This window comes from Schistocerca gregaria, chromosome 11 (genome assembly GCF_023897955.1).
Source record: "Schistocerca gregaria isolate iqSchGreg1 chromosome 11, iqSchGreg1.2, whole genome shotgun sequence".
NCBI lineage: Eukaryota > Metazoa > Arthropoda > Insecta > Orthoptera > Acrididae > Schistocerca > Schistocerca gregaria.
The window spans coordinates 54,889,904-54,917,387 of NC_064930.1; the positions used below are offsets into that span (position 1 = coordinate 54,889,904).

A 27,484-nucleotide genomic window follows, 5' to 3' on the forward strand; every position below is an offset into this window, starting at 1 on the left:
TGAGTCACAGAGAGGCGAGGTCGGTCACGATCACACTACACAATTTCTATATCGCAGTGTATGCCGCTTTACGATTGTGTCGACAGAAGAAACCCTTGCTCTCGGTGTGTTGTTAATGCTTCGAGGACCGGCCTGCCAGAACAATTTGGATCCAGAAAATCGGCAATTTGTTCCATTAGTTAAATGGTTATTGGTACATCTTTGAGATAACTCAAAATGGCAATGCATGCTAAAAAAGACAAAACTCCGAGGTTTATTTTTCATCTGTATTTTAGTTCTGTGATAGATCGCGAATCTTACAATAGCGATAACAGAAAGGCTAAATCCGCCTGGGCAGCTGCACTGTTGCACTGTTAGCACACAGCGTCTTGGATTGGGTGAAGTGCACTGGTCCCAGATTGAATCCACCCAGCAGATGAACTAACATGCCTGGATGTGTTTTTTTTTTTTTTTTTAATTTTTTTTTTAGGTGGTTTTCCACATCTGACTAGATGAATGGTGGGCTGTTACCAACATCTCACCTCAGTTACACAACACACAGTCATTTACAAAATTTTTTGCACATCTTCACAGGGAATAACACTATATGCAGACACTTTGGGTTCACAAATTTGATTGACTGCTTGGGGGGGGGGGGGGGGGGGGGGGAGGAGTGGTGTTGATAGTTGCTCTAGGAACAATTTCTGCACACTGTTCCCTGTCACGTATTTCTCCCTCCTCTTCGGAATCATTCAGTTCTTCCTCTAGAGCTTCCAAAATCTTTTGCTCGCTTAACAGAATGTGACGTATTTGTAGTGAAATTATAGCAAACAGAAAAAAGCAATACTTGACAAGTGCACACCCAGATTTCACGAGAATGTAAGCACACAGTGACTGAGTCAGTCCGGGCAGCAGCTGTAGGATTTGCTACTTCTTACATCAAAGTGATTCTGTAAACTGACAACAGAGGCCAGCACCTGTAAAGGGAGAGGTGTCTGTACTACTTCATTTAAAAGTGGTCCAGTTTTCCCGCAATAGGTGGCTTGTGCATTTTGAAACATCACAGCATGATATATAGGCAGTTGTGGTCCTTTGAATGCAATGCTGTGATCCAAGTTGTGTTCAGATTTGTCGCTGAAGTGTTAAACAGTATTAGCCCCCATCCCTCCCGCTCATGAATAACTTTTGTACCTGTTTAGAGTGGAGAGACTGGCACTCCAGTGCAAGTGAAGGTTTTTCGAATCTGTAAGGAAAATGTTTTTGGTGTCAAATGGTAGTTCTTTAAGTATCACAACACCTCTTTGTCAACACCACCCTCCTCCTCCCATATCATTACACACCTGCCCCAGTTGCGATGTAAGGGAGCAACAAAACTTCAGCTTGGAAGGGCAAGTGTGGAAGGTACCTCCTGCATCTCTTCTGCATGTTTTATTGTGGAATTTAAAGGTATGTGATTACAATTTTTCCACTGTGGCGGAGAAGTGTAAAAAGTTTTTATGTACTTGAAGTGGCTATTTGTAATCTGTTTCATAACCATGTAGCTTGAAAATTTCCAAGGGGGCAAAGTTACCTAATAGTGAAAAGGCTCAAAATAATGTGTCTTTAAAAACATGAACAAATAAATAGGTAAAACAAAAATAAGGATAACATAAACAGGACAATGACTTCCCTCAAGAAATCTATTTTCTTCACAGTTCAGTGTACCATCCCCCATTCATAAGACTCAACCTACCCACCTAATATTCAGCATTCGTCTGTGACATCATATTTCGGAAGCTTCTGTTCTCTTTTTCTCTCTGCTGTTTACCATCATCATCATTATTTCATTTCTGTTTAAAGCTATTCTGCAGACAAATACTTCGAGAAAAGACTGTGTAACACTTCAGTCATGTTTACATTGTGCCTGCTGAAAAGATTGCGCAATGACCACCAATCAGCTGTCCACCCAAATGAGTGGCCATTGCAAAACTGTGACTCTGAGCAGAGTTGTAACACTCCATTTTTGAAGTTTTTTTACAACTTACATTGTATGTGAAAGTTTAGCTTTTCTTATATCTGTAATTTTTGTGCAATAGTTTAGACTATTCACTTTTCCATTTATAAGTTCATGTTGCTTAACAGCGATGTTGTTTTTATCTGACTGCATTACGTATACTATGCTGTGATTGACTGACAAAAGTGCATCGAAATCTCGATTTCAGTGCTTCGGAAGCAACGTTGCTGTCTTTGGTGGAATTCATATTGATAGTTCCCTAATACACTGCATATTTTCATACATGTTTCTACACACTGAAGATTTTTCCAAAATGTGTTGTTTTTCAATTGGTTGCATTTCGTTTAGTGTCATGAGGTTCTACACTGGTGTGTAAAACATTTACCATTCAAAGAATTCAAGTTTTACAGTTCCTAGGGGAGGTATATAGTCACACACCAAGGAAAAAGAAGGTCTTTCCATGCAAGTTGTAGTGTATTTTCACCCTGAAATAAACTGTATTTTTAACCTGGAAATCTGGAAAAATCCATGATTTTTTTACCCCTCAGCATGTAAAAGATGAATAATAATAAAAAAAATAAGATTTGCAAGTTTTCTGGAAATCAGAAACATTTATAATATTACACACTGAATTTATTATACACTTCTTTGTGCTGCACAGAAAAAGATCCTTACGTTGTTTAACATTCATTCACAACACTTAACAATCTCACAGTTTTGCCTCAATGGCCGAAACAAGTAGTAATCGTAGGGAGCCAGTTCGAGGCCATAGGGTGGATTTGGCAGCACTACCCAACATTGTGTCAGACCAAAACATCCCCTGCAGCAGCACAAGGTGCCAAGCCGTAATGTGTTTATCATCACAAATGAGAAGAATGGCACATTAGTGTTTCAGGTATGATAGCCATGGATAGTCTTTCCACGCACTGCTAATTTTGAAGCTCCACCAAACCACCACCCGATGGGCTCACCCTCTCTGCCCAGCCACCGACTGCACTCCTGTCAAATGCACATTTTCAGCAGACTTCACACAACTGTTTGTGAATACTGGGTTTACCCAAGTATAAGATGACCCCGCCACCCCTCTTTTCCATAGAGTTCTTTAGAAAAATTTATTTTTAACAAATTCTGAACAATTAGAACTACAGACTGTTTCATTGGTGAAAAGAATCTGCCTAAAAAGTTAACATTACACCTACTCTGAACTTTTCGCCATTTATTGATAGTCTACATTTTGATAACAAAAGGAACTTTTTATATTAATTTTTATCTTCATTGCCTTTTTCATCCACTTAGCCTGTCATACGTGGTATTATCCTAACAGGACAGCTGTGAAACTTCATTCAAACAAATATTTGGCTGTTTCTTTTGAATATGTTGCTATTTCTGAGGTTGGGTTTACCATGGCAACTGAGAACACAGCTGGTTTTATCAGAATACATATCGGATTTCCCTTCTATACTGACATGAGAATGTTACAGTGTTGCTTGCTTCCAAACGTGTTGTCTGCCTGCTGTTCTCTCATCGACTTTGTAGAGTCGACAGTCGCCACACCCCGCTTCGTTCCCGTTATACGTTACGGTGAATATCGACAACATTTGTAACACGAGAGTACTGCACGCAGGACTAGCCTTTGGGATGATGACGGTTCAATCCTGTGTTCGGCCGTCCCGATTTAGGTTTTCCGTGATTTCCCTAAATCGCTCCAGGCAAATGCTGGGACGGTACCTTTGAAAGGGCACGTCCAACTTCCTTTCCCGTCCTTTCCTAATCTGCCGAGACCGATGGCCTCGATGCTTGGTCTCCTCTTCCAAACGACCTCAACCCAGAGTACCACCGCTATCCTCTATCTGTACCTTTACCATCTCCTCTTTTTGAGTGTCCAGTTTTAAATCGATTCAAATCCCACTACGAATGGACTCATAAAAACTGCAGTTTAAACATGGTAGATGTTCCTAAAAAACCAAAGTATGCAGTTTACATTCCTGTGGTTGACAGTATGATGTGATATGCTGGATGCTCACTACTCCCCTCCCCACACTGCTCTAGTTCTCGGCCATGCTTGTGTCACTACCCAACCTGTTTGTAGCGCTGTGCTTCAGCAACTGAGGAACGTGTGCTGCAGTATCTATTAGGGCACAAGACGTATGTAACAGCAGCAACTAATACACAAATAAAAGATCACAATCACGATCCAGTCCCATTCGTGAACTTTCACTTGTCCTGCGATCTATTGGCACCTGTTTGTACTAGTCCCATGGTGGGTCTCGCTGCTGTAATTTATTCTCGCAATAATTACAGCCAGTATAATGCAATTGAATAGATAAAAAATCTACTCGTCAGGAGAACACACATGTAAAAATAAATAAATAAAAAAAGTTTTACTGGTGCAAACTTTTAGAGACAATGGCTCCTCCTTCTGGCAGGAGGATTGAAGGGGAAGGAAAATGGGTGAAGGGAAAGGAACTAGTGTGCTTCAGAAAAATGGGATGAGAAGGAAAGACAGAGTGTTGGGAACTGCACTGGACGAGATTTGAAAACCTGAGAGTGTAAAGGTGTAAGATAGGAGAATATGGAAGACAGAGATTACTGCTGAAATATACTGCACAAGTTAATAAAATCGATAAACTAAGTGCATTCAATGTGGTAGAGATGGAAGGGGGGGTGGAGAAAAATAGACAGGTCAGTAAATGAAAGCTGTAGAAAACTAAAATGGAGTGAAGAAAGGAGATGTTACTGTGAAGAAATGTTGACACAGAACAAATTAACATAAATCGGGGTGAAGCGGGTGGCGAGAAGTGAGGACGTGTTGTAGCACCAGTTCCCACCTGCGGTAGTCTGAGGAACTGGTGTCTGGGGGAAGAACCCAAGTGGTACGGGTGGTGAAACAGGCATCGAGGTCACAACTCTCATGTTGTTGAGCAACACACAATATCCTGTTTAGAGTATGCTCTTTCCTTTTGTGTTTCACAAAATTGTCAAATTTTAAGCAGAGCAATAGATTTTTGATTTTTGTAGTGACTAATTCATAGCTTTTCGCATCTCTCTCACACTAGCAACAGGCGAGTCAAATATTTTTCTAATTGTTCTAGCAACAAAGATACTGTATCGAACGCTTCAGTGTATTGGGAAATTTTGAGCCTGTTCGAAGGTGAGTATGATTTGCACAGTCGTGCCCTTTTACAAATTCCTCCAAATAAATCTGCAAGTGACCTCAGTATCCAAAGCTACATCTGTAAATGAATGCCGACCACTATATACGATATTAAAAATGTAAAAATGTTAACTTCAGCAGCAATAGTTTAATATGCGAATTTCAAATGACTGATTGAGAAAAAAACCCCATCTTGTCTTTTGAGTCATCTGTCTGTTGACTGGTTTGATGCAGCCTGCTACAAATTCCGTTCGTGTGTTAACCTGTTCACCTGAGAGTACATCTTCCAATATGTGCTGGGCGCATTCCCGCCTCTGTCCTCCTCCTACAGGTTTTGCCTGCTACAACTCCATCTAGTGCCGTAGAAATTACTCCACATTATCTTAACAGATGTCCTACCACCCTGTCCCTTCTTCTCATCAGTGTTTTCCGTATATTATTGTCCTTGTTGATCCTGTTGAAAACTCTTCATTGAGTAGCTTACCAGTCCACCTAATTTTCGACACTCTTCTGTTGCACCAGATCTCAGATGCTTCTATTTTCTCCAGTTCCGGTTTTCCTGCAGTCAGTGTTTCACTACTGTACAATGTTGTGCTCCAGACGTGCATTTTCAGAAATTTCTTCCTCAAATTAAGGCCTATGTTTGATACTAGTAGGCTTCTCGTGGCTGCGAATGCCATTTTTACCAATGCGGGTCTGATTTTGATGTCCTACTTGCTCTGTCTGAAATTGCTTATTTTGTTGCCTAGGTAGCAGAATTCCTTTCATCTCATTTACAATCACTAGTGCTGGCATTACATTTCTCGCTCTCATTTCTGCTACATCTCACTACTTTCGTCTTTCTTCAGTTTACTCTCAATCTGTATTCTGTACTCATTGGACAGTTCATTCCATTAATCAGACCCTGTAATTTTTTTCTTTACTTTCACCAATGTTACGAATGTCATCAGCGAATCTTATCATTGCTACCTTTTCACATCAAATTTTATTTCCACTCCTGAACCTTTCTTTTATTTTTGTCATGGCTTCATCAATGTATATAAGGGGCATTAAAAAAGAAATGAGCCGGAATCATAATTACAAAAACCGGTACCTGTATGTTAAAAGTATTGACCCTGGCTGTTGACACGCTTGTCCCACTGTGACACAAGGCGGTGAATGGCTGTCTCATAAAATTCGCGGGGCTGCAATGTTAATCAGTTCCGCATCTACAGCTGGACACTTTTGGCTGAGGTGAATCTTTTGCCCCTCAGACCTTTTTAAGGACACAAAAAATGGCGTAATCGCAGGGAGAGAGGTCCAGACTGTATGGAGAGAAGCCTAGAACCTTCCATTTCAATTTCTGCTGGAGTTCCGCGACTGTGTTGGCCGTATGAGGCTTTACATTGTCGTGTAGCAGAATGACCCCACGGGTCAGAATGCCCGGTCGTTTTGATTTGATCGCTTGGCAAAGGGTGGTCGAGGTTTGTGAGTAACACTGAGCAATCACTGTTGTCCTGTGCTGCAAGAAGTGAATCGGAAGGGGGCCATCTCGGTCAAAGAAGAACGTCAGCATAACCTTTAAAATTCGGACAATGATATCCAGTTGTATGTGCAGAACTGGTTAACATCGCAGACCCAGGAATTGTATGAGACAGCCATTCACCACCTTGTGACACAGTGGGACAAGTGTCTCAACAGCCAGGTTCAATAATTCTAAACTACAGGTACAGGTTTTATGTAATTACGCCTCTGACTCATTTCTTTTTGGATGCCTGTTACAGATTCAGCAGATTGGGTGAAAGACGACATCTCTGTGTTACACCCTTTTTGATCCGAGCACTTCGTTCTTGGTCTTACTCTTGTTGTTCCCTCTTGGCACTTGCTCTTGTTGTTCCCTCTTGGCACTTGCTCTTGTTGTTCCCTCTTGGCACTTGCTCTTGTTGTTCCCTCTTGGCACTTGCTCTTGTTGTTCCCTCTTGGCACTTGCTCTTGTTGTTCCCTCTTGGCACTTGCTCTTGTTGTTCCCTCTTGGCACTTGCTCTTGTTGTTCCCTCTTGGCACTTGCTCTTGTTGTTCCCTCTTGGCACTTGCTCTTGTTGTTCCCTCTTGGCACTTGCTCTTGTTTTTCCCTCTTGTCACTTGCACATATTGTATATTACCCATCTTTCCCTATACTTTACCCTTCTTTCTCTCAGAATTTCACACCTGGTAAATGTGGTATTCCCTACAGAGTCTCTCTCTACAGTGAGAAATTCGACTACGACACACTGTTTACATTGTACATCATTTACAGATGCCATTTTGAAACATTGCTGCAGCTACTCTGTTTGCTGGAGGAAATGAAAATATTACACGCACACGCAGAAAGCTACAGAGAATTTGTACCTAACATTTCACATTTGCAACATTGTCAGCTGAGTGGGAGGGAAAAAATGTGGGGCATTATTATTTGAGCAGTACTCGCACAAAGTATTCTATATTAGTTAGGCTGAATGAGGTTGTATTCTGAAAGCTTGCAGTGTTTTCAGTCTTACCAATGTGCCTTCCCACAGCTCGATGCCTCAACTTCATTAACAAATCTGTACTGTTCTAGTTTATATCACTGTTACTGCCGACAAGTCCCTACCTCTGCCGTACCGCTTCCTCTCACCCGAATACTGTGTCCCCTACCCGCAGGTGTGGCAATTGGGCTCCCCCACCCCCAACTTCACGCTGGACGGCCACGAGAAGGGCGTCAACTGCGTGGACTACTATCACGGCGGGGACAAGCCGTACCTGATATCGGGTGCAGACGACCGCCTGGTGAAGGTGTGGGACTACCAGAACAAGACGTGCGTGCAGACGCTCGAGGGCCACGCACAGAATATCTCCGCAGGTATAAATACGCAGTGCCAATATACACTCATTTTATGTGACCGCTTGCTGGTGATAGAAGATGTGTTTCTTCTGTATACGGGGTGTTCTAGGAGGAATTGTCAGTGTTGCGGAATATGACGGGAACAGCCATTTGAAGCAAAAAAGACTAAACACAGAAAGGAATTACAGACATTGGTTGTGAGTAGTTGTCGATTTAAATCGATAGTGAAATTTCAAAATTTATGCCAAACTGGGATTCGACGTGGATTGCTTGCTTACTAGGCAGATGCTGTGACCACTGAGCCATCTGGGACACATTGGTCATTGCAGTTGCTCAGACTAACCTAGCACACCTCCTGTCAGACCCAAATTCTCAACTTGTCCCCATACTACGAATGTAATCCCCCTTGCCCATTTCCCCATTACTCGTGGCATTTTGCCACTTCCCGTAAGAGTTCGAGCCTGGTGTGAATCTGCATTGAAGACATCATTGGCCATCTTCACCTTAATTAAATATATATGTGGTGTCTGTTCTTTCAGATGTGTCCGAAAGAACAGACACCACATATGCTATAAAGACTATTAAGTATGGACCCTGAAATCGTAACATTAAGATCTATGAGCACTACAACTTCAATACTGTGAAACAATTCTGTTCCAAGGAAAGCTATTTGCTTTCCATATTTTGCGAGGTGATAGCCTGGAGCAAAACAAGAAAAAAAAAGTTAGTAAACACAGCCCCTAATGTGCATACCTTAGAGCTTGGACCACTTGTTCATCTGTGCTATTGTGAAACACATCTGTCACACTGAACGAGTGCTCGTAGCTCATAAGGTATGCGTTTTATAGTCCACGTTTACTAGGCATTTTTGTGTCGAATGTGTGTTCTCGAATACTGACCATTCCTCGTGGGGCAGTCTGTATTAAAATATTTTTAGTTAGTCATTATTACTCTGATCTATTTTTGTATGAATGTTTTTGCAGGAAATATTTGTTATTAGCACCCAGATAATTTTACAATTTGGACGACAACATGACAGCCTCAGAATGTTAGTTTTTGTTGCTATATCTGGTCTCCAGTGACACTTTCATTCTCTACTCCTTCACTGCTAGTGTATCAGCCAGAGATGAATTTTTCTTTTGCTAGAAAGTTGAGATACCATTCGATTTAAATGCCCATTAAATTGGTTCTGTAATTTTTACATATTTTTAACTTTTACTCTTTTTCCGGCATTCTGTTAACCAGACTTTTAATATTTTGAAAACTAGTAATTCTTTTATATGTTACATCTTTCTGTGTTACTGGTTCAGGAATGTACGGTGTTGGAAAAAAAATGCAACTCCAAAAAATAAAGTAATGGAATTTGAGGAATCTACATCTATATCTACATTTACACTCCGCAAGTCACCGAACGGTGTGTGGTGAAGGGCACCTTACGTGCTTCTGTCATTACCTCCTTTTCCTGTTCCAGTCGCGTACAGTTTGCGCGAAGAATGACTTCCGGAAAGCCTCCGTTTGCACTCGAATCTCTCTAATTTTACATTCGTGATCTCCTCGGGAGGTATAAGTAGGGGAAGCAATATATTCGACACCTCATCCAGAAACGCACCCTTTCGAAACCTGGACAGCAAGCTACACCACGATGCAGAGCGCCTCTCTTGCAGCAATACTCAAGTAAAGGTCGAACGAGTGTTTTGTAAGCCACCTCCTTTGTTAATGGACTATATTTTCTAAGGACTCTCCCAATGAATCTCAATCTGGTACCCTCCTTGCTGACAATTAATTTTATATGATCATTCCACTTCAAATCGTTCCGTACGCATACTCCCAGATATTTTACAGAAGTGACTGCTACCAGTCTTTGTTCCGCTATCATATAATTGTACAATAAAGGATCCTTCTTTCTATGTATTCGCAATACATTACATTTGTGTATGTTAATGATCAGTTGCCACTCCCTGCACCAAGTGCCTATCCGCTGCAGATCTTCCTGCATTTCGCTACAATTTTCTAATGCTGCAACTTCTCTGTATACTACAGCATCATCCGTGAAAAGCCGCACGGAACCTCCGATACTATCTACTAGGTCTTTTATATGTATTGTGAAAAGCAATGGTCCCATAACACTCCCCTATGGCACGCCAGAGGTTACTTTAACGTCTGTAGACGTCTCTCCATCGAGAAAAACATGCTGTTTTCTGTTTGCTAAAAAACTCCTCAATCCAGCCACACAGCTGGTCCGATATTCCGTAGACTGTCACTTTGTTTATCAAGTGACAGTGCGGAACTGTATCGAATGCCTTCCGGAAGTCGAGGAAAGTGGCATCTACCTGGGAGGCTGTGTATAATATTTTCTGAGTCTCACGAACAAAGAAAGCGAGTCGAGTCTCACTCGATCGCTGTTTCCGGAATCCGTGTCGATTCGTACGGAATAGATTCTGGGTTTCCAGAAACGACACGATATGTCAGCAAAAAACATATTCTAAAATTCTACAATTGTCGAAGTGATATATTTAATGAATAAGATTTCATGAGCACATGTTAATGTAAATGTGAGATAGCCGTTGCCAAAGCGAAATGCTGGTACATTACTAACTGCCAGAATTGTGGATACGAGTGTGCAGACACGCACACACACATTGTGTCCTACAGATGCTGGATTCAGTTTGTAGGACGGAATTCCGTGCCTGTTGCACTCGGTCACTCAATACGGGACTGCTTAATACTGGTCGTAGATGATGTCGGAGTTGTCGTGTGACGGTGTCCCGTACGTGCTCAACCGGACACAGACCTGGCGATCGGACGGGCCACGACAACATGTCAGCGCCCTGTAGGGTGTGTCAGTTTAAATGGCGGTGTCTGGGCAAGCGTTATCTTGATGGAGAATGCTTCCGGGACACTGTCCGTGAGTGGCAGCGCGACGTGTTAAATAGCCACATTTACGTACAGATCTGCAGTCAGGGTGCGTGTGATAACCTCGAGAATGCTCCCGCTGTCGTGTGAAATCAGATCCAGACCGTAACTCCAGGTCTAGGTCTAGAGTGTTTAACATGCAGGTCCACAACTGGCCTCCTCCTTATCGACACGTGGTGATCGCTGACGTGGAGGTAGAACCAGCTTTCGTTAGAAAACACAAAGACCTCCAAACACCCCCCCCCCCCCCCCCTCCTCCACCCAATCCCCCAATAAACTCTTGCTCCACACCACTGAAGTTGCAAATGGCTGTGGTTTGGGGTCATTGGCGTGTATGGTATGGGGTCACTGCCTCGGTGTTGTTCTTGAAGTAACAACTTTGTAACAGTTTGTTGTCACTGTGGTACCAACTGCTGTTCAAATTGCTACTGCAGATGCAGTACGACGGGCCAGAACCGTACGCCGAACACGTTGGGCTTCTCTCTCGTTAGTGCCACGCGGCCATCCGGAGCCGAGTCTTCTTGCGACCGTACATTTCTGTTACCATCTCTGGCAGTAATTATGTGACCTCCTTCAAACTCACCGTGTCCAATCTCAAAAGTAGTAGGCTGCTCTTATGTGACAGGCGCGAAATTTGAAGGGACACCATCTTTCAGATGTAGCAACACATCTTCCAACTTTTGTTTGTTACACAACTCCTCCTTGGTGTTGCTATTTCCTTCTTCTTCTTCTTCTTCTTCTTCTTCTTCTCTCTCTCTCTCTCTCTCTCTCTCTCTCTCTCTCTCTCTCTCTCTATCTATCTATCTATCTATCTATCTATCTCGTTATATGTATATGAATCATTTCATTTCTTTCATCATGGTAACATGTCGTACAGCATAGTTTTATTTTTTTGACATTCACAAATAAAATGTTGATTTCTACCCATTGTATCAATAGAACATAACAATTAACAGAAATGTTGCTGTTGTAATCACTGCTACATATTCTTTTGTAAGTTACCAGACAGGCCAAATTTTGTTAATAGATAAAACTCGGAAGATTGAGGATTACAAAAGTGAAATTCGTACATCATTTTCATAAAATCATAATGTGTAAAAACCGTTTGATTATATTTTAAAAGAAGTATCTAACTTATGTCGCTCAGGAAGCAAAGATAGCAGTGTGCTTGAAAATTGTGACACTGTGTTAGGTTTCCACGACCTCTATCGGTCTCATTAAAAGTCTACTAAATACACTGCCAGAAAAAAAAAAAAATAGTATACACTTATAGAGGAAACAAATTCACTCGAGATTTGTTGCTGCAACAGTGCATAAAATGATTATATTTACAGGTCAATAGCACAAGCGGTTCTCAGGTACCAGATGGTGTAGCACCTACAGGTGACAATGCAGATAGTGACTGTAGCATCCAATCGATCGTGCAGATGCGAATACTGATCTCGGATATGTTACGCCACACCTGTTCGAACTGTTAACGTAGTTCTGTAAGAGTTGTCGGTTGATGAGTTGGAGTCACTTCCCGTCACATCGTATCCCGCACGTGCTCGCTGGGAGACGAGTCCAGAGATTGTGCCGGTCAGGAAATTTGCTGTGCACCTCGCAGAGCACGTTGAGATTCGCAGGCAGTCTGTGGGCGAGCATTATCCTGTCGCAAAAACACTTCACCTTCCTGTAGTTGTACGAACTGCTGCTGCTACCCTCACAATACGATAGGTCTGCGCTGTGTGGATGTCCAGAACGTCATCTGTGGTTGTGAGAACGTTTACGTGACCACTGGTATCCGCACCGTCGCACAGCTGACGCAGTACATCTGACGCCGTGGCAGTTCTCTGAAAGGACCGTCCCGCCACTAGGAAGGTCACAGTTTGAGCCGTTTCAAATTCGACTCGCTCAGTTGGCAGCAGGAAGCCTGAGTGTGTCTCTTGCATCACACTGAGCCTTCTGGCTGTGAACATTTACTGTCAAACTGTAGACACGTATGGCACTCTGGTAGCTATGCCACTACTCTTTGTCTGTTGCCGGACGATGGTTGATACCGTTACTAGTACGTCTCCTATCCTCCACGTAGCATATGTTATCACTGGATCAAATTGAAGTCGTCTTTCCAGGAGCACTGAATTTTTTTGTGGCATGTTAGTGCTATAAATACTGAAGTAAGTGTGTTATAGCAGCCTTCCTGAGAAGGTAGACTCCAAGGAAGACAACTGCAGCATGTTCAAAATGCAGGTTATTTTAGTAGTTTTAGTTGGCCTCCAGCTACCATTGACATTACCAAAACCGATATAACATGTCAGACCCGTAGAGGCAGCGCACAAGGTAAAGGATGAGAGGAGGAGGAGGAGGAGGAGGAGATACTTCAGTGAGAGGAGATACTTCAGTGAGAGGACTACTGTCCCTTCCGGAAGTAAACCAATTAGTTGTTAATGCTTCCAGATGAGTACCAGAGTGCCCGAGCAGTTCTAGGCACTACAGTCTGGAACTGCGCGACCGCTACAGTCGCAGTTTCGAATTCTGCCTCGTGCACGGATGTGTGCGATGTCCTCAGGTTAGTTAGGGTTAAGTAGTTCTAAGTTCTAGGAGACTGATGACCTCAGATGTTAAGTCCCATAGTGCTCAGAGCCATTTGAGCCATTTTGAGTACCAGAGTGTTAAGGAATAACTGGTAATCTGTGCACGAGAGAGTGAGAACGCAATAGAAATTTTTGGAAAAGAAGAAAAATAGTGGAAAGACTGAAAAATGGAGAAATACGTGCTACGACGAATTGGACTGTCGTAGAAAAACCAGTTGTGCAGCTACAGTGGGCTGGACGTGTGAGGTTTGCAGATGGTGCTGTCAGAAAGGTAATGCCAGTAGGTCAGAGGGAAAGTGTCCGCAGGGAAGACCGAGAACGAGGGGAGGAGACGGACTGCGTAGAGACTCGCAGTGACCGGGATTCACGAGAAACTGTACGGAAGGTGTACGGGGCGGGCCCTGGTGGAGGCAGTTTCTGAGGGCGGTGTGTGATCTGTGCAGTACACCCGAAAAGATTTTAATGTGATGCGTGCATTTGCATGCCAACTCTTCCTCAGCTCCTCGTGTCTTCCCATTTGCAGTCACGTGCAGCCCGGTCGGAGCTGCGTGCCGGACTGGGCGTCGACCCCGGTGCACTGTTTTTGCTCAGTTCGGGTCTCAACTTGTTCGTAGGCTGCGCGTGTGTGTATGGAGTTAGTCTGACGTTACTTCATTGAATGCACAGTCGCATATATTACTTATTGCAGAATTCAGAACTGGCCCAGCTACTCAGTTCCGGGCTATCTCCTTTGTGCTATGACCAGCTCCTCTCCTTTGAATATTTAAGGGATATGCTGAAAGAGAGCGTAATTGTTGATCTGGCTGCAAAAGCATCTCAAACACCTCTTTCCATTCAAAACTTATATTTTCTTTTCAGTTAGCAATACAACTTAATTATACGAGTGTTGTCCACAAAGTAAGTTCCGTTTCTGTTTCTATCTGCGACAGCGCTACTGTCGCAGTTCTGAACGTGCTCAGCAGTTACTCTGACGCGAGGAGAAGACGTGTACGCCATTTTCAGATTGCTGCTGCCGACGTGTGCTTTGTAGTGCTTCTTTCTAACGGCAGCCGTAATTTAAAATGCCGCCGTGTGTGAAATCGGATCTGTGATTTGTTTTCTAAATGCAAAGAAAGTTAAACTGAAGGAAATTTGTCGGCAAATCTTCGATGTTTACAGACAAAATACTAGGAGTGATTCGACGGTTACAAGATGTGTCAGACTGTTCAATGAAGGACGTGATAAAGTGCACGATGAAGAATGAAGTGGACGCCTGTCTGAGTTTACTGATGATCTGGTTCACACAGTTGAAGAGAAGATTAAGGACAACTGTAAGTTTACACTTAGTGCCCTTCCTCTGCAAGTTACGCAAATCTCCTGTACTACTCATGAAATTGTTACTGAAAAACAGAAATTTCGAAAACTTTTCTCACATTGGGTACTCAAAATTCTTACTGAACAACACAAAAAACCGATGGGCGGTGCACTTCAGTTTTTGATGCTGTACAATGAAGAAGGCAATGGCTTTCTTTCTTGGATAGTCACTGGGGATGAATCTTGGGTATCGTATGAGACCCAGAAACAAAACGGCAATCAATGGAATGGAGGCACACTTCATCCCCTATGAAAGTTAAGCCTAAGTGCCGAGGGTTACGCACTCTCGCCCCCCCCCCCCCCCCCACCCCCCCCTCTCCACAGTAATGCCCGGCCTCACATGGCAAGTGTGACCAAACAACTCTTTTCGCTGGGACGCGTTTGATCGTTCTCTGTACAGCCCAGACCTCGCTCCTAGTAACTTGCATATCTTCTTGCATCTACAATCTGTCCTTGGTGGTCAACACTTCAATGACTATGACAAGCTGAAAGATGGTGTAACCATATCGTCGAATACACAGGCGGCAACCTTCTACGAGGAAGGCTTACAAAAACTTGTGCCACGCTATGACAAGCGCCTACAAAATTTTGGAAGCTATGTAGAAAAGTAGTTTAACAGTTGTAGATTTCTGTACAATAAATATTTTTTTCTCTATCTGTACACACTTGTTTTATAGAACCAAACGGAACTTACTTTTTGGACAACCCTTGTATTACATTGTCCAGCTTTTGGACTTCAGCTCAATTATTTGACTGCACCTGCATTACGTCGTCTCCAGGAACACACCTCGTGAGACTTTCCACGCACTCCTGCACAGAATAATGCATGCCCACTACGGTGGGTGGAGATGCGCTCTGAATGTCCAGTCCCACTAGGTGGGCAGCTCTGCACGAACAGAATGCCTGGTGGCAGTCTACTGCTTCCGATTGTTCTCCCGCAACTTGAAACCTTCCTCTTTCTTCGCACGGATATTTTCCATCGCTTCCAGAGCCTACAAGGTGTACAAAGCCATTTTCCATTCTAAATGTAACTACACGTATGTATAAGAAAACTTATACCAGGCCTGTTTATTTGTTTATATTTTTACGCAACAGTTGTTTTCAGGTTTTTGGTTGGTTTGTTGTTTAAACTCCTTTATGGCAGTTTTGCGACTCTGTGATTAGAGTAGCTTCAGCTCCCACTGTGCCACAGAACTCGGCAGAAATATTCGGAGATATACACCTTTAACCTGCTGTCACAGTGTGCTTCCATCCCGAGCTGCCGATTGTGCTGACTGGGTCGGAGGACGGGACGGTGCGTATCTGGCACGCCGGCACGTACCGCCTCGAGTCGTCGCTCAACTACGGCCTCGAGAGGGTCTGGACCATCGCCTGCATGCGGGGCTCCAACAACGTCGCTCTGGGGTGAGTGTTGTCTGTCTGGAGGAAACATTCCACAGAAAGCTAAGCCAGTGCCGCCTTTTAAATCAGTTCTAGTGCAGACTCAATGTGAGATGCTTATAATAGTTTCCACATCGAAACTGTCTCTAAACGTGGCAGAAAACCCAAAGAGATTCTGATTGTATGTAAAGTATGCCGGGGCGAGACACAGTAAAAATTTCTCTTTATGATAGCAGTGAAAATTTATCAATGACAGTGCTGCTAAAGCAGTAAACACAGCCTTCCAAAATTTCTTCACCAAAGAAGACGAAGTAAATATTCCAAAATTCAAATTGATAACAGCTGCCAACATGAGTGACTTTGAAGTAGACTTCTTATTCGAATAGTGATACAGCTTAAATCGCTTAATAAAAGCAAGTCTTCGGATCCAAACAGTATACCAATTAGGTTCCTTTTATAGTATGCTGGTGCAACAGCTGCATACTTAACAATCATATACAGCTGTTTGCTCAATGAGAAATCCATACCCAAAGACTGGAAAATCGCACAGGACACACCAATATTCAAGAAAGGCAATAGGAGTAATCCACTGAAGTACAGCTTTGATATGTAGCAGGACCTCGGGACATATATTGCGTTTGAACATTATGAATTATCTTGAAGAGAACAGTCTGTTGATACAGTCCATACAGATTTAGAAAATGTTGCTCTTATGAAACACAACTAGCTCTTTACTTACACGAAGTGTCGAGTGCTGTCGGCAAGAGATTTCAAATTGATCCTATATTTCTTGCTTTCTGGAACGTTTTTGACACTGTACCTCACAAGTGGCTTGTATCCAAATTGCGGATGTGGCTCTGTTTGTGGTTTTCTGTCACAGGGGTAACAGTTCATAATAACTGAGGGGAAGTCATTGAGTAAAACAGAAGTGATTTCTAGCGTTCTCCAAGGTAGTGGTATAGACCCTTTGCTGTTCCTTATCTATGTAAACAATTTAGGAGGCAATTTGAACAACAGTCTTGTTTTTTGCAGGTTGTTTGTAGATGAGGCTGTCATTTACCGCCTAGGAAAGTCATCACAGGCTCAAAACTAATAGCAAAACAATTTAGATAAGATATCTGTATTGTCTGCAAATTGAGAATTGACTATAAATAATGTCAAATTGAGAATCGACTATAAAATAATGAAAAGTGAGCGATCACCTACATGAGGAATCTGTTGAACTTCGGTTACCTGATAAATCAATCCAATCTAAAGACCATGAATTCAACTAAATACCTAGGAATTACAATTAGGAATAACTTAAATTGGAAAGAACACTCAGCAAATGTTGCTGGAAGGCAACATTTTATTGGGAGAACACTTACAAGATACAACAAATCTCCTAAAGAGAGTGCATACAGTACACTTGGCTGACCTCTTTTGGAGTACTGCTGTGTGGTGTGCAGTCCTTACCATACAAGATAAAAGGAATACACAGAGAAAGTTCAAAGAAGGGCAGTATGGTTTGTATTACTGAGAATAGGGGAGAGAGTGTCACAGACACAGTACAGCGTTTGCGGTGGAAATTATTGAAATAAAGGTGTTTTTTGGGTCTTCTCACAAAATTTCAATCACAAGCTTTCTCCTCCACACGTGGAAATATTATGTCGACGCAGATCTAGGTGAGGAGAAACGATAATCTTAATAAAATAAGGGAAATCAGAGCTCGCACAAAAAGATGTAAGTTTTCGATGATCTGTGTGCTGTGGGAGAGTGGAATGATATAAATTAATGTGAAAGTGGTTCGATGAATCCTATGCGAGGCACTTAAGTGTGATTTGCAGAGTAGCCGTGTGGATGTAGATAAGTTCACTGCTATGTGGATGTAGATAAGTTCACTGATACAGGACATTGGCTTTGATATGTGATGTAATTAATATGCTGTATGTGATGTCACAGGTGTGAAAACAGAAAAAAACTGAATGCAAATTATATTGATTGTGCATCTGTACCATCTTGTTTTGGAGTGTAAGGTTGTGCTGACTGACTGATCTCTAGAATTGGGTGATGTCTGGCTTGGTTTGAAGAAGAATTCTGATTGCAAGTTGGCAAAGCCTGTGAATGTGATACCTGTCTGTCCCAGGGCCCGCGAGCAGTCGCAAGGCAGTAGCTTCGCAGTGCATGGGCACGACAGCGTAAATGGCAATATACGAACTATCAATATACTTCCGTGTACACCGAGGAAAAAAGTGCCCGACGGAAGCTGTGCGCCAATTTGCGGACAGGCGTCATTCGTCAAGCCAGATAGTCCACAAATGAGAAACTCATTTTCGCAAGGTACCAAATCGTTAAAATTTAATCTAACAGGGGAGACAAAAAATGTTCCACAAGCACAGTAATATCAGAACCTGTTTGGTAGCTTTGTTGTTACCGTATTTACTCGAATCTAAGCCACACTTTTTTTCCGGTTTTTGTAATCCAAAAAACCGCCTGCAGCTTAGAATCGAGTGCAAAGTAAGCGGAAGTTCTGAAAAATGTTGGTAGGTGCCGCCACAACTAAATACTGCCATCGAATATATGTAGCGCTACACAGGCATGTTTGCAGGCACAAAATAAATACTGGAGCCAAAACATATGCGTCAGTAAATAAATTAAAAAGAAAGGTGTAAGATGAGCTTTTTTCTCCGCCTCAAGTTTCGACCACTGCATTTTCATACATTACCCAATGAAGTAAATACAAATTCCATATTGTTCATTTTCGAATTTAGCAGCATTTTAATGTACTACAAAAATCCGACTGGCAAGACTGTTTGGGATGTTTGCCAATATGGCAATATGAATTTTTTCCTACCTGTTGCTAATAGGAACTTTTATGAATTGTGAATCTCACGCAGTATTCTCTTCACCACAAGAATAATACGAATATAAACATTTTGCCATGTATTCTTTCGTGTTTGCTGCTATCTCAATTAAATCCTGTCTGCCTAATAAACTACGAAACTAACGCCAAAGAATATGCGTATCATGTCATGTTTATATTCGTATTATTCTCATGCCTAATAGTGATACAGTCAGAAATGAAGCACGGCAATTGACTAAATTTTTGAATCTAAAATGACTCTGATTTTTGTGCAGAATGTAATGTACTAAAGAGGCGTCTGCAAAGATTTTCAAACTGAGAAAATTTTTTGCTAAACTCTTGTTCAGAACATCTTCTATCATACGCAGTCTATTATTTGGTTCTTGTTGATCATAATCAAAGGAAGCAGCACTGTAAGTAACAACAAATAGCAGTATCTTGCCATTGTTTCGCTAATGAGATGATTCCTTTACGACAGGTCGTAAACACTCATTATCAGAATGCGACAAACGATGCATGACACAGTACAGTAATGCATTTTCAGCTTAGTGACGTAAACACCTATAACAAAGAGAACAGCACTTATCAGAGCAAAGAAAAATAAGCAATCGATTCAAACCAAACGAAGCACATGAAAAAGGAAGGGTAACTGTATAAATACGGACGGAGCACCTGTAATATGGACCAACTTTGTTTCGATTTGGAGGTGCGGTTCAAAACTTTTCTTCCCCTTGAATTTCGAGTCTCAAATATCAGGTGCGGCTTAGATTCGGGAAAATTTTTTTTCCCTGATTTCGAGTCTCATTTTTCAAGTGCGGCTTAGATTCGAGGGCAGCTTAGATTCGAGGGCAGCTTAGATTCGAGGGCAGCTTAGATTCGAGGGCAGCTTAGATTCGAGGGCAGCTTAGATTCGAGGGCAGCTTAGATTCGAGGGCAGCTTAGATTCGAGGGCAGCTTAGATTCGAGTAAATACAGTATATTCAGACAGATGTTGAGACACATTAATCCAAGTATTTCTGTTAAATGTTTGTTTGTTTAATTGTTATTGCAGAAATAAAATGGATTTGGTACCTTTTGGCAGAAAACTGTTAAATTTGGTAACTGTTGTTCTAGAGTTTCTGTTTGTGATTTGCAGTATTTATCTGACGTATCAAACTCCATAATTCATTTAAAAACACACAATGAACATAAAGAAAATGCCAGACTCTTCCTTACAACATACAGTGTCATGTAAACAAATGTCGGCCATGTTGTTTGTGTAATTTCATTACCAAAGAGACTGGCTGCTGGGATTTGATACTTCTTGGAAACAAGACTGGATTTGATGCTAATCACCACGAGCAGCAAGTCTTTAGGGGAAATACGTAACAGATATGTTATATTTTGGCATACACAAGTTCTTATTAGAGAGGTAATGGTTCTGAGTAATGCTGTCACCTGTTATTTCATTTTTCAAATTTTCGGATTTGCTACCTTTCGAAAATGAACTTCTCAAATATCGTCCTACTTACTGCAAAATTCTGCTGGTTCTTTACTGTGGTACCAGGTGGGGAAGTAAAGCTTCATTGGAAGCTAAGATCTCCTATTATTCAGTCTCCCTCACCTTATTTCGACACACTCGGCAATCTCTTCTGGTCGAACTTCTATTCTCGAAGTGTTGCGCTTACTGCTGCAAGTTAAGAGTACAGATCTGACATCCTATTCTCAAAATATGAACGATGCTTCTGATAATGATGTACCATATATTTTACTCGCGTTTACAGTGATTATGCGTACAGAAGTGTAATATTATTTGGGACATTGTAGTTATTTTGAAGAGGTTTAAGTCCACAAACAGTCTTGAATTTATAACAAGTTTGTTGTGTCCCTGTTATGTCGTTAACATTGCCACAGCTGCTCTTCCCCCATGGATCGCACTGTGTTGTCGAGAGAAAGACCCGACAACACGGAATAAACAGCCTCACCGACAGGTGCCGCAAACTCGGTGCTACTTTTATCGTCATCCCAGTTCGCAGATACGCTGTGTCAATCCATTTTGCGATAAATGCTCATAAATAAGATGTACATTCCAAATTGTAGATTACTTAATTCATTACAAAACTAAACTTTTTATAGTTGCAAACATCGTATGTCGGTTTGAAAAATGCTCAGTTTGAAAAATGCTTGTGCAACACGTCAGTTACCCAGTAGTTTGCAATTAATATAGGCATCTGCCCTCTAGTGTAACAAGTCTTGTATCGAGGAAACACATTGTAGTGCATCTGAAATGTCTGTTTTATATTTTAGAAATTTTTGAAGTATTTTGTATGATGGCATTGTGCTACACCCAGAAGAATTTTGATCAAATAATAGAATATTCATCTTTGTTGCAAGATCACTTGTTCCAGGGTATTTTGTTGCTAACTACTCAACACCTTTTGCTTCATACCAGTATGTTTGCTTTTATTTTCCTCCGATGTAAAAATCTCACGTGACACTGTTTTCACCACCTGGGATTTGTAAATATTTAACAATCTGCAGAAAATATTGCATTGTTGTCTAGTCAGTTACAATTACTTTTCTCTGTACTGCATTAATGTTGTATTGTAAGTTGATTTGTTTCTTGTTTAACTGTGAAACATGTTATATTACATTGCTTAAAATTTAAATCTGGTACATTGCTTTTGATTTTTTACATGCATATGAATGTCTACACACGAATACTGTGCAAATCACATTTAAGTGCCTGGCAGAGGGTTCATCGAACCACCCTCACAAAAACTCTGTATTATTGCAATCTCATACAGTGTGCAGAAAAACAAACACCTATATCTTTTCATGTGAGCTCTGATTCCCTTATTTTATTATGATTATCAATTCTCCGTATGTAGGTCAGCATCACAAAATATTTTCGCATTCAGAGGAGAAAGTTAGTGATCGAAACTTCATAAGAAGATTCCGCCTCAACGAAAAATGCCTTTGTTTTAATAATGTGTACCCCAAATCCCATATCAGTTGAGTGTCTCTCTCTCTCTCTCTCTCTCTCTCTCTCTCTCTCTCATATTTCGTGATAATGCAAAATGTGCTGCCTTTCTTTGAACTTTCTCGATGTACTCGGTCAGTTCTGTCTGGTAAGGATCCCACACTGTGCAGCAGTATTCTAAAAGAGGGCAGACAAGCATAGTGTAGGCAGTCTCTTTAGTAGATCTGCTACATTTTCTAAGTGTCCTGCTTTTTCTGTGTTTCTTCCAATTTAAGATGTTCATATTTCCGAGGTATTTGATTGAATTTATGACCTTTAAAATTGACATATTTATCGTGTAACCAAAGTTTAACAAATTCCTTTTAGCACTCATGTGGGTGATCTCACACTTTTTGTTATTTAGGGTCAATTGCCAATTTTTGCACCATACAGATGTCTTTTCTAAATCATTTTGCAATTTGTTTTCGTCTTCTGATTACTATAATAGTCAATAAATGACAGCATAATCTGCAAACAACCTAAGACAGCTGCTCATATTGTCTCCTAAATCATTTATATAGATAAGGAACAGCAAAAGGCCTATAAAACTACCCTGGGGAATGCCAAAAATCACATCTGTGTTACTCAGTGACTTTATGTATGTGACGACTCTAACAGGAAATCATGAATCCAGTCACATAACTGAGAGATATTCTATAAGCACACAATTTCACTACAAGCTGCTCTTGTGACACAGTGTCAAAAGCCTTCTGGAAATCTAGAAATACAGAATCAATTTGAAATCCCTTGTCAATGGCACTCAACACTTCATGTTAGTAAACAGGTAGTTGTGGTTCACAAGATCGATGTTCTCTGAATCCATATTGACTGTGCATCAATAGACCATTTTCTTTGAGTTAACGCGTAATGTTCGAATACAATATATGTTCCAAAATCCTGCTGCATATCAAAGTTGATTACATGGGCCCGTAGTTTAGTGGAGTAATCCTCCTGCCATTCTTGAATACTGATGTGACCTGTGCAACTTTCCAGTCTCTAGGTATGGATCTTTCGTCGAGCAAACGGTTGCATATGATTGTTAAGTACGGAGATATTGCATCAGCATACTCTGAAAGCAACCTAACTGGTATACAGTCTGGACTGGAAGACTTGCTTGTATTAAGTGATTTAAGTTGCTTTGCTACTCCGAGGATATCTATTTCTATGTTACTCATGTTTGCAGATGTTCTCGATTTGAATTCTGAAATATTTACTTTGTTGTCTTTGGTGAAGAGGCTGTGTTCGCTAACTCTGCTTTAGCATCACTGTTGTCAATTGTATTTCCATTGCTGTTGCGCAGAGAAGGCATTGATTGTGTCTTACTGCTGACAAATTTCATGTGCAACCAGAACCTCTTTGGTTTTTGTGCCAGGTTTCGAGAAGTTTCATTGTGAAAACTATTATAAGCATCTGTGCTAAATTTCGAGCTTCTGTAAAAATCACCAATCTTGCAGATTATGCGTCCGTTTGAATTTGGCATCCCCCTCCCCCCGCCCTCTCCCGATCATTCTTACTGCAAGAGCATTCTGACCTGTTTTGTGTACCAAGGAGGATGAGTTCTGTTGTCCACATCTTGTCTATACTTACATTTTTAATTTGGAAGGAGTGAGATTCTCTCTCAGAAAGCTGTCAGGTGAAGTTTTATCTGCATTTTTGAGTAGGTATACTTTACGTTTATTTTTGGAGGATTTGGGGGTTACAGTATACAATCTCCCTACATCCACCCTGTGTTCACTAATCCCTGTATCCGATTTGGTGCTTGTTATTAGCTCAGGATTATTTGCTGCTGCAAGGTAAAGTGTGTTTTCACAACCGTTTACTATTTGTGTGAGCTCATGAACTAATTACTCAATGATTTTCAGAGAATGCATTTAGCACAATTTCAGATGACTTATGCGTACTTCCGGATTTAAACGTGTATTTTCGCCAACTTATAAAGGGTAAATTTAAGTCACCACCAAATATAATTGTATGTGTTGAATACATGCTTGAGATAAAACTCAACTTTTGTTTGAACCTTTCAGCAGCTGTAATATCTGAATTGGGAGATCAGTAAAAGGATCCAATTATTATTTTATTCCGGTCGTGAAGGATGACCTCTGCCCATGCTAACTCAGAGGAACTACCTACTTCAGTTTCATGACAAGATAAACTATTCCTAGCAGCAACAAAATGCCGCTGCCAGTCGTGTCTAGCCTATCCATTTGGAACACTGTTAGGTTTTTTGCAAAAATTTCGGCTGAACTTATCTCCACCTTTAGTCAGCTTTCAGTGCCTATAACGAATTTGAGCATCAGTGCTTTCTGTTAGCACTTGGAGCTCTGGTACTTTCTCAACACAGCTACAACAATTTAGAACTGTTAGTACTGATGGTTCCTGTCCCTCTTCCTGTGTTCAGCCTGCACCCTGTGAGACTGAAGCCCTTTTAGTGTTTTTCCGAGACCCTCTAACCTAAAAAAACTGCCCAGTGCACCACACACATTCCTTGTTACCTGTTGTAGCCGAAGCCACCTCATGTGTGTAGTGGACTCCTGACCTGTTTAGCAGAACCCAAAACCCACCCACCCAAGGTGCAAGTCGAGGAATCTGCAGCCTACGTGGTCACAGAACCGTCTCGGCATTCGATTCAGACCCTCCACTTGGATCTGTACCAGAGGTCCGCATTCGGTCCTGTCAACTATGCGGCGTGTCGTGAGCTCTGTTTAAATTTCACAAGCAAGACTGGCAGCCATTACCATTTCTGTTAGCTGCTCGAAACCACACACACTCTCATCTGATCCCAAGTCACACATCATTGGTACTGATGTGAGCCACCACCTGGAGTTGGCTGCACCCTGTGCTCTTCGTGGCACCCAGAAGAACCCGTTCGATGTCTGGAATGAATCCACCCTGTATACACACGGAGTGCACATTGGCTTTCTTCTTTTTCTTGGCAGCCATGTCCCTAAGGGGTCCATAATGCACCTAACATTGGAACTTCCGACTACCGATGACCCCACCCTCTGTGATTGCCCGGATCTTGCACGCTGAGAGGTTTTCTGTGAAACAGGACGGGAAAACAAGACAGGTGACTGCATCTGGCTGAGCGACAGTTTTAGCCACAGACAGCACCTGGAACCTATTTGTCAGACTAACCAGAGAGACCTTACATGTGGCCCCCTCTGAAGTCTTTCGCCACCTGCCACGTCCCGAAGTGACCTCCCCGCTGACCTCTGGTGAGGGATCGACCTCAGTTCGAGTAGTAACTGGGCTGGCCACCGGTGAGGGCCGACCGGATGGATCAGACGTGCACCGGCTCCCCGAGGCCGGCCGACGATGGTGATGCCCGTCCACTGCAGCTTTGAGCTGTGTAACCGAAGCCTTCACAGCTTGGAGCTGAGAGCGAAGTGTCACCAACTCGGCTCACAACTGTGCACAACAGTCACTCTCCCTATCCGTACTAAGGACCGTGGAAACCTACACTGCTAAGACAAACATACTTACACACACATACTGCGGAACTCTACTGTAGTCCCTGACAAAAATGCGAGAACTTTGTTTAATAAATTAGATTAATATGCAGAGACTCAGAAACTGAACTACCAAAGCACTCAGATGAGACTTAATAATTTGCCCCTTATTAGAAACTTATAATATGTCACAAAATCGGTTTACTTTATGAAGTAAACAAACGCATGAGAATTGTGTCTACTAGAAATTAAATTAACCCACAGAAACTCGAGAAACTAAACTATCAAAGCATATAGGTGAAATTATATAATCTTTTCCTGGTTAGGAACTCGTAAGTCACAAAGCTGCTTCTGTCTCATCTGGCTACTGCTATCTGACTAATATTCTGCTAATATTGGGCTCAGGCTCTTCCCCACAAATTTTCAGCACATTTCCTTAATTGAGTAAGGTATAAGATGTTTGATTGTTGCCAGGTATTTATCTTTTCACAAGCATTTTGATTGTTTATGTATAATAGAGAAATGAAGTACTTGTATAATATTGTCTTATATCATTAAAGAGGCTGAGATCTTGAACATTTTTTACATGGTGATTTGCAGGTTAAAATGATTTTTTAAATGGGGATCCTAATATTTGATTTAACCTTTGGAAAGAGTGTCGAAACGTTACGTTATTCAAAGCAATGGCAAGGTTCAGTGAAGGTCAAATAAGCAAATACGTTTTTCGTTCTAGTAGGGATTAACTTGGAAAAAAGGAGGGATACAGCAATCTACAGTGTTGGATACAGATTGGAAGGAGCATAAGGGTCACAGAGGTTATTTGAAGGTTGAGTTTTGTTTCATGGAAATCCCTATTAGTGAGGTTAGATTTGGAAAGAGTGAAGAGAGATTTCAATTTTAAGTTTGAATTAATGTTTTTATTGGCAAAAATAAATGTATCTCAATGTGTAATGTTATTTTGACATTTACAAGTCAGAGAAAACATAAATAAAATGTAGACCATTGATTTAAAATTTTTTGAGTTAGTCCCCACACGTCTCATTCCCTGGAATGCCCCTCCAGTTTGTATCTAACATTGTGTTTTGCTGTATACCTCCTCTGTTTTTCGTTAATCCCTACGAGAAATAAAAACGTATTTGCTTATTTGACCTCCACTAAGCCTTGGCATGACATTGAATGATATATCATTTTGTACATCAAATGTGTCACTCTTTTCAAATCTTGAATCAAATATTATGTCATATGGCCAGTAGCAGGAAAGTCTGACCATCTTTACCACCTACAACTTTTACTAAAACATTTTCTTTTATCTCATCTCTGTCCCGACTTGTACCAATTAATTAAAATGGTTGAGAGAGAGAGAGAGAGAGAGAGAGAGAGAGAGATGTACTGACTGCTTCTTAAACATTTTTGACAGTTTCTACAGTGGTCCTATCTGTAGGAGTTACATTTCAAGTCAATGTCTCATTTGGCAGGTACGACGAAGGCAGCATCATGGTGAAAGTGGGACGTGAGGAGCCGGCAGTGTCGATGGATGCCAACGGCGGAAAGATCATCTGGGCGCGCCACTCGGAGGTGCAGCAGGCAAACCTAAAGGCTCTGGGTGAGGGCTCGGAGGTGAAGGACGGCGAGCGACTGCCGCTGGCTGTCAAGGACCTCGGCTCCTGTGACATCTATCCCCAGACCATCGCCCACAACCCCAATGGCAGGTGCGGCAGTCTGCATTACCTGATGAGAGAGAATTGACTACTTAATTGCTTTTATCTGTGGTGGTCCTACTCAAACTAAAGTCTACTAGTTTTTGTGTTGATCTTGCGTTCGTGCAGAAAATCCTGCACCGGCGACACTTTCACAATTATGGATGGGATCTGACAGGTTTGACAGTTTTGTTCGGATTCTCCATTCTCGACATGTGGGTGTTGTGTCAGCTGAATTTTCTAGAAAGATAAAAAATGACTTCATCACTGAAGATTAATTTGCCCTCCTTAGAGGGCTTTCGAGATGGTCC

The 27,484-nt window shown here is 41.7% G+C and overlaps 1 protein-coding gene across 1 annotated transcript in view; it reads left to right on the plus strand.

The window, feature by feature from the left end:
* The window catches only part of LOC126295182 (coatomer subunit beta'), a 145,404-nt gene that overhangs the window by 33,239 nt on the left and 84,681 nt on the right, over positions 1 to 27,484 (plus strand). The window contains exons 5-7 of the mRNA XM_049987488.1: positions 7,785 to 7,983; positions 16,046 to 16,208; positions 26,952 to 27,185. Coding sequence (XP_049843445.1) covers positions 7,785 to 7,983; positions 16,046 to 16,208; positions 26,952 to 27,185 — 596 coding nt within the window. The remainder of the gene's footprint in view (positions 1 to 7,784; positions 7,984 to 16,045; positions 16,209 to 26,951; positions 27,186 to 27,484) is intronic.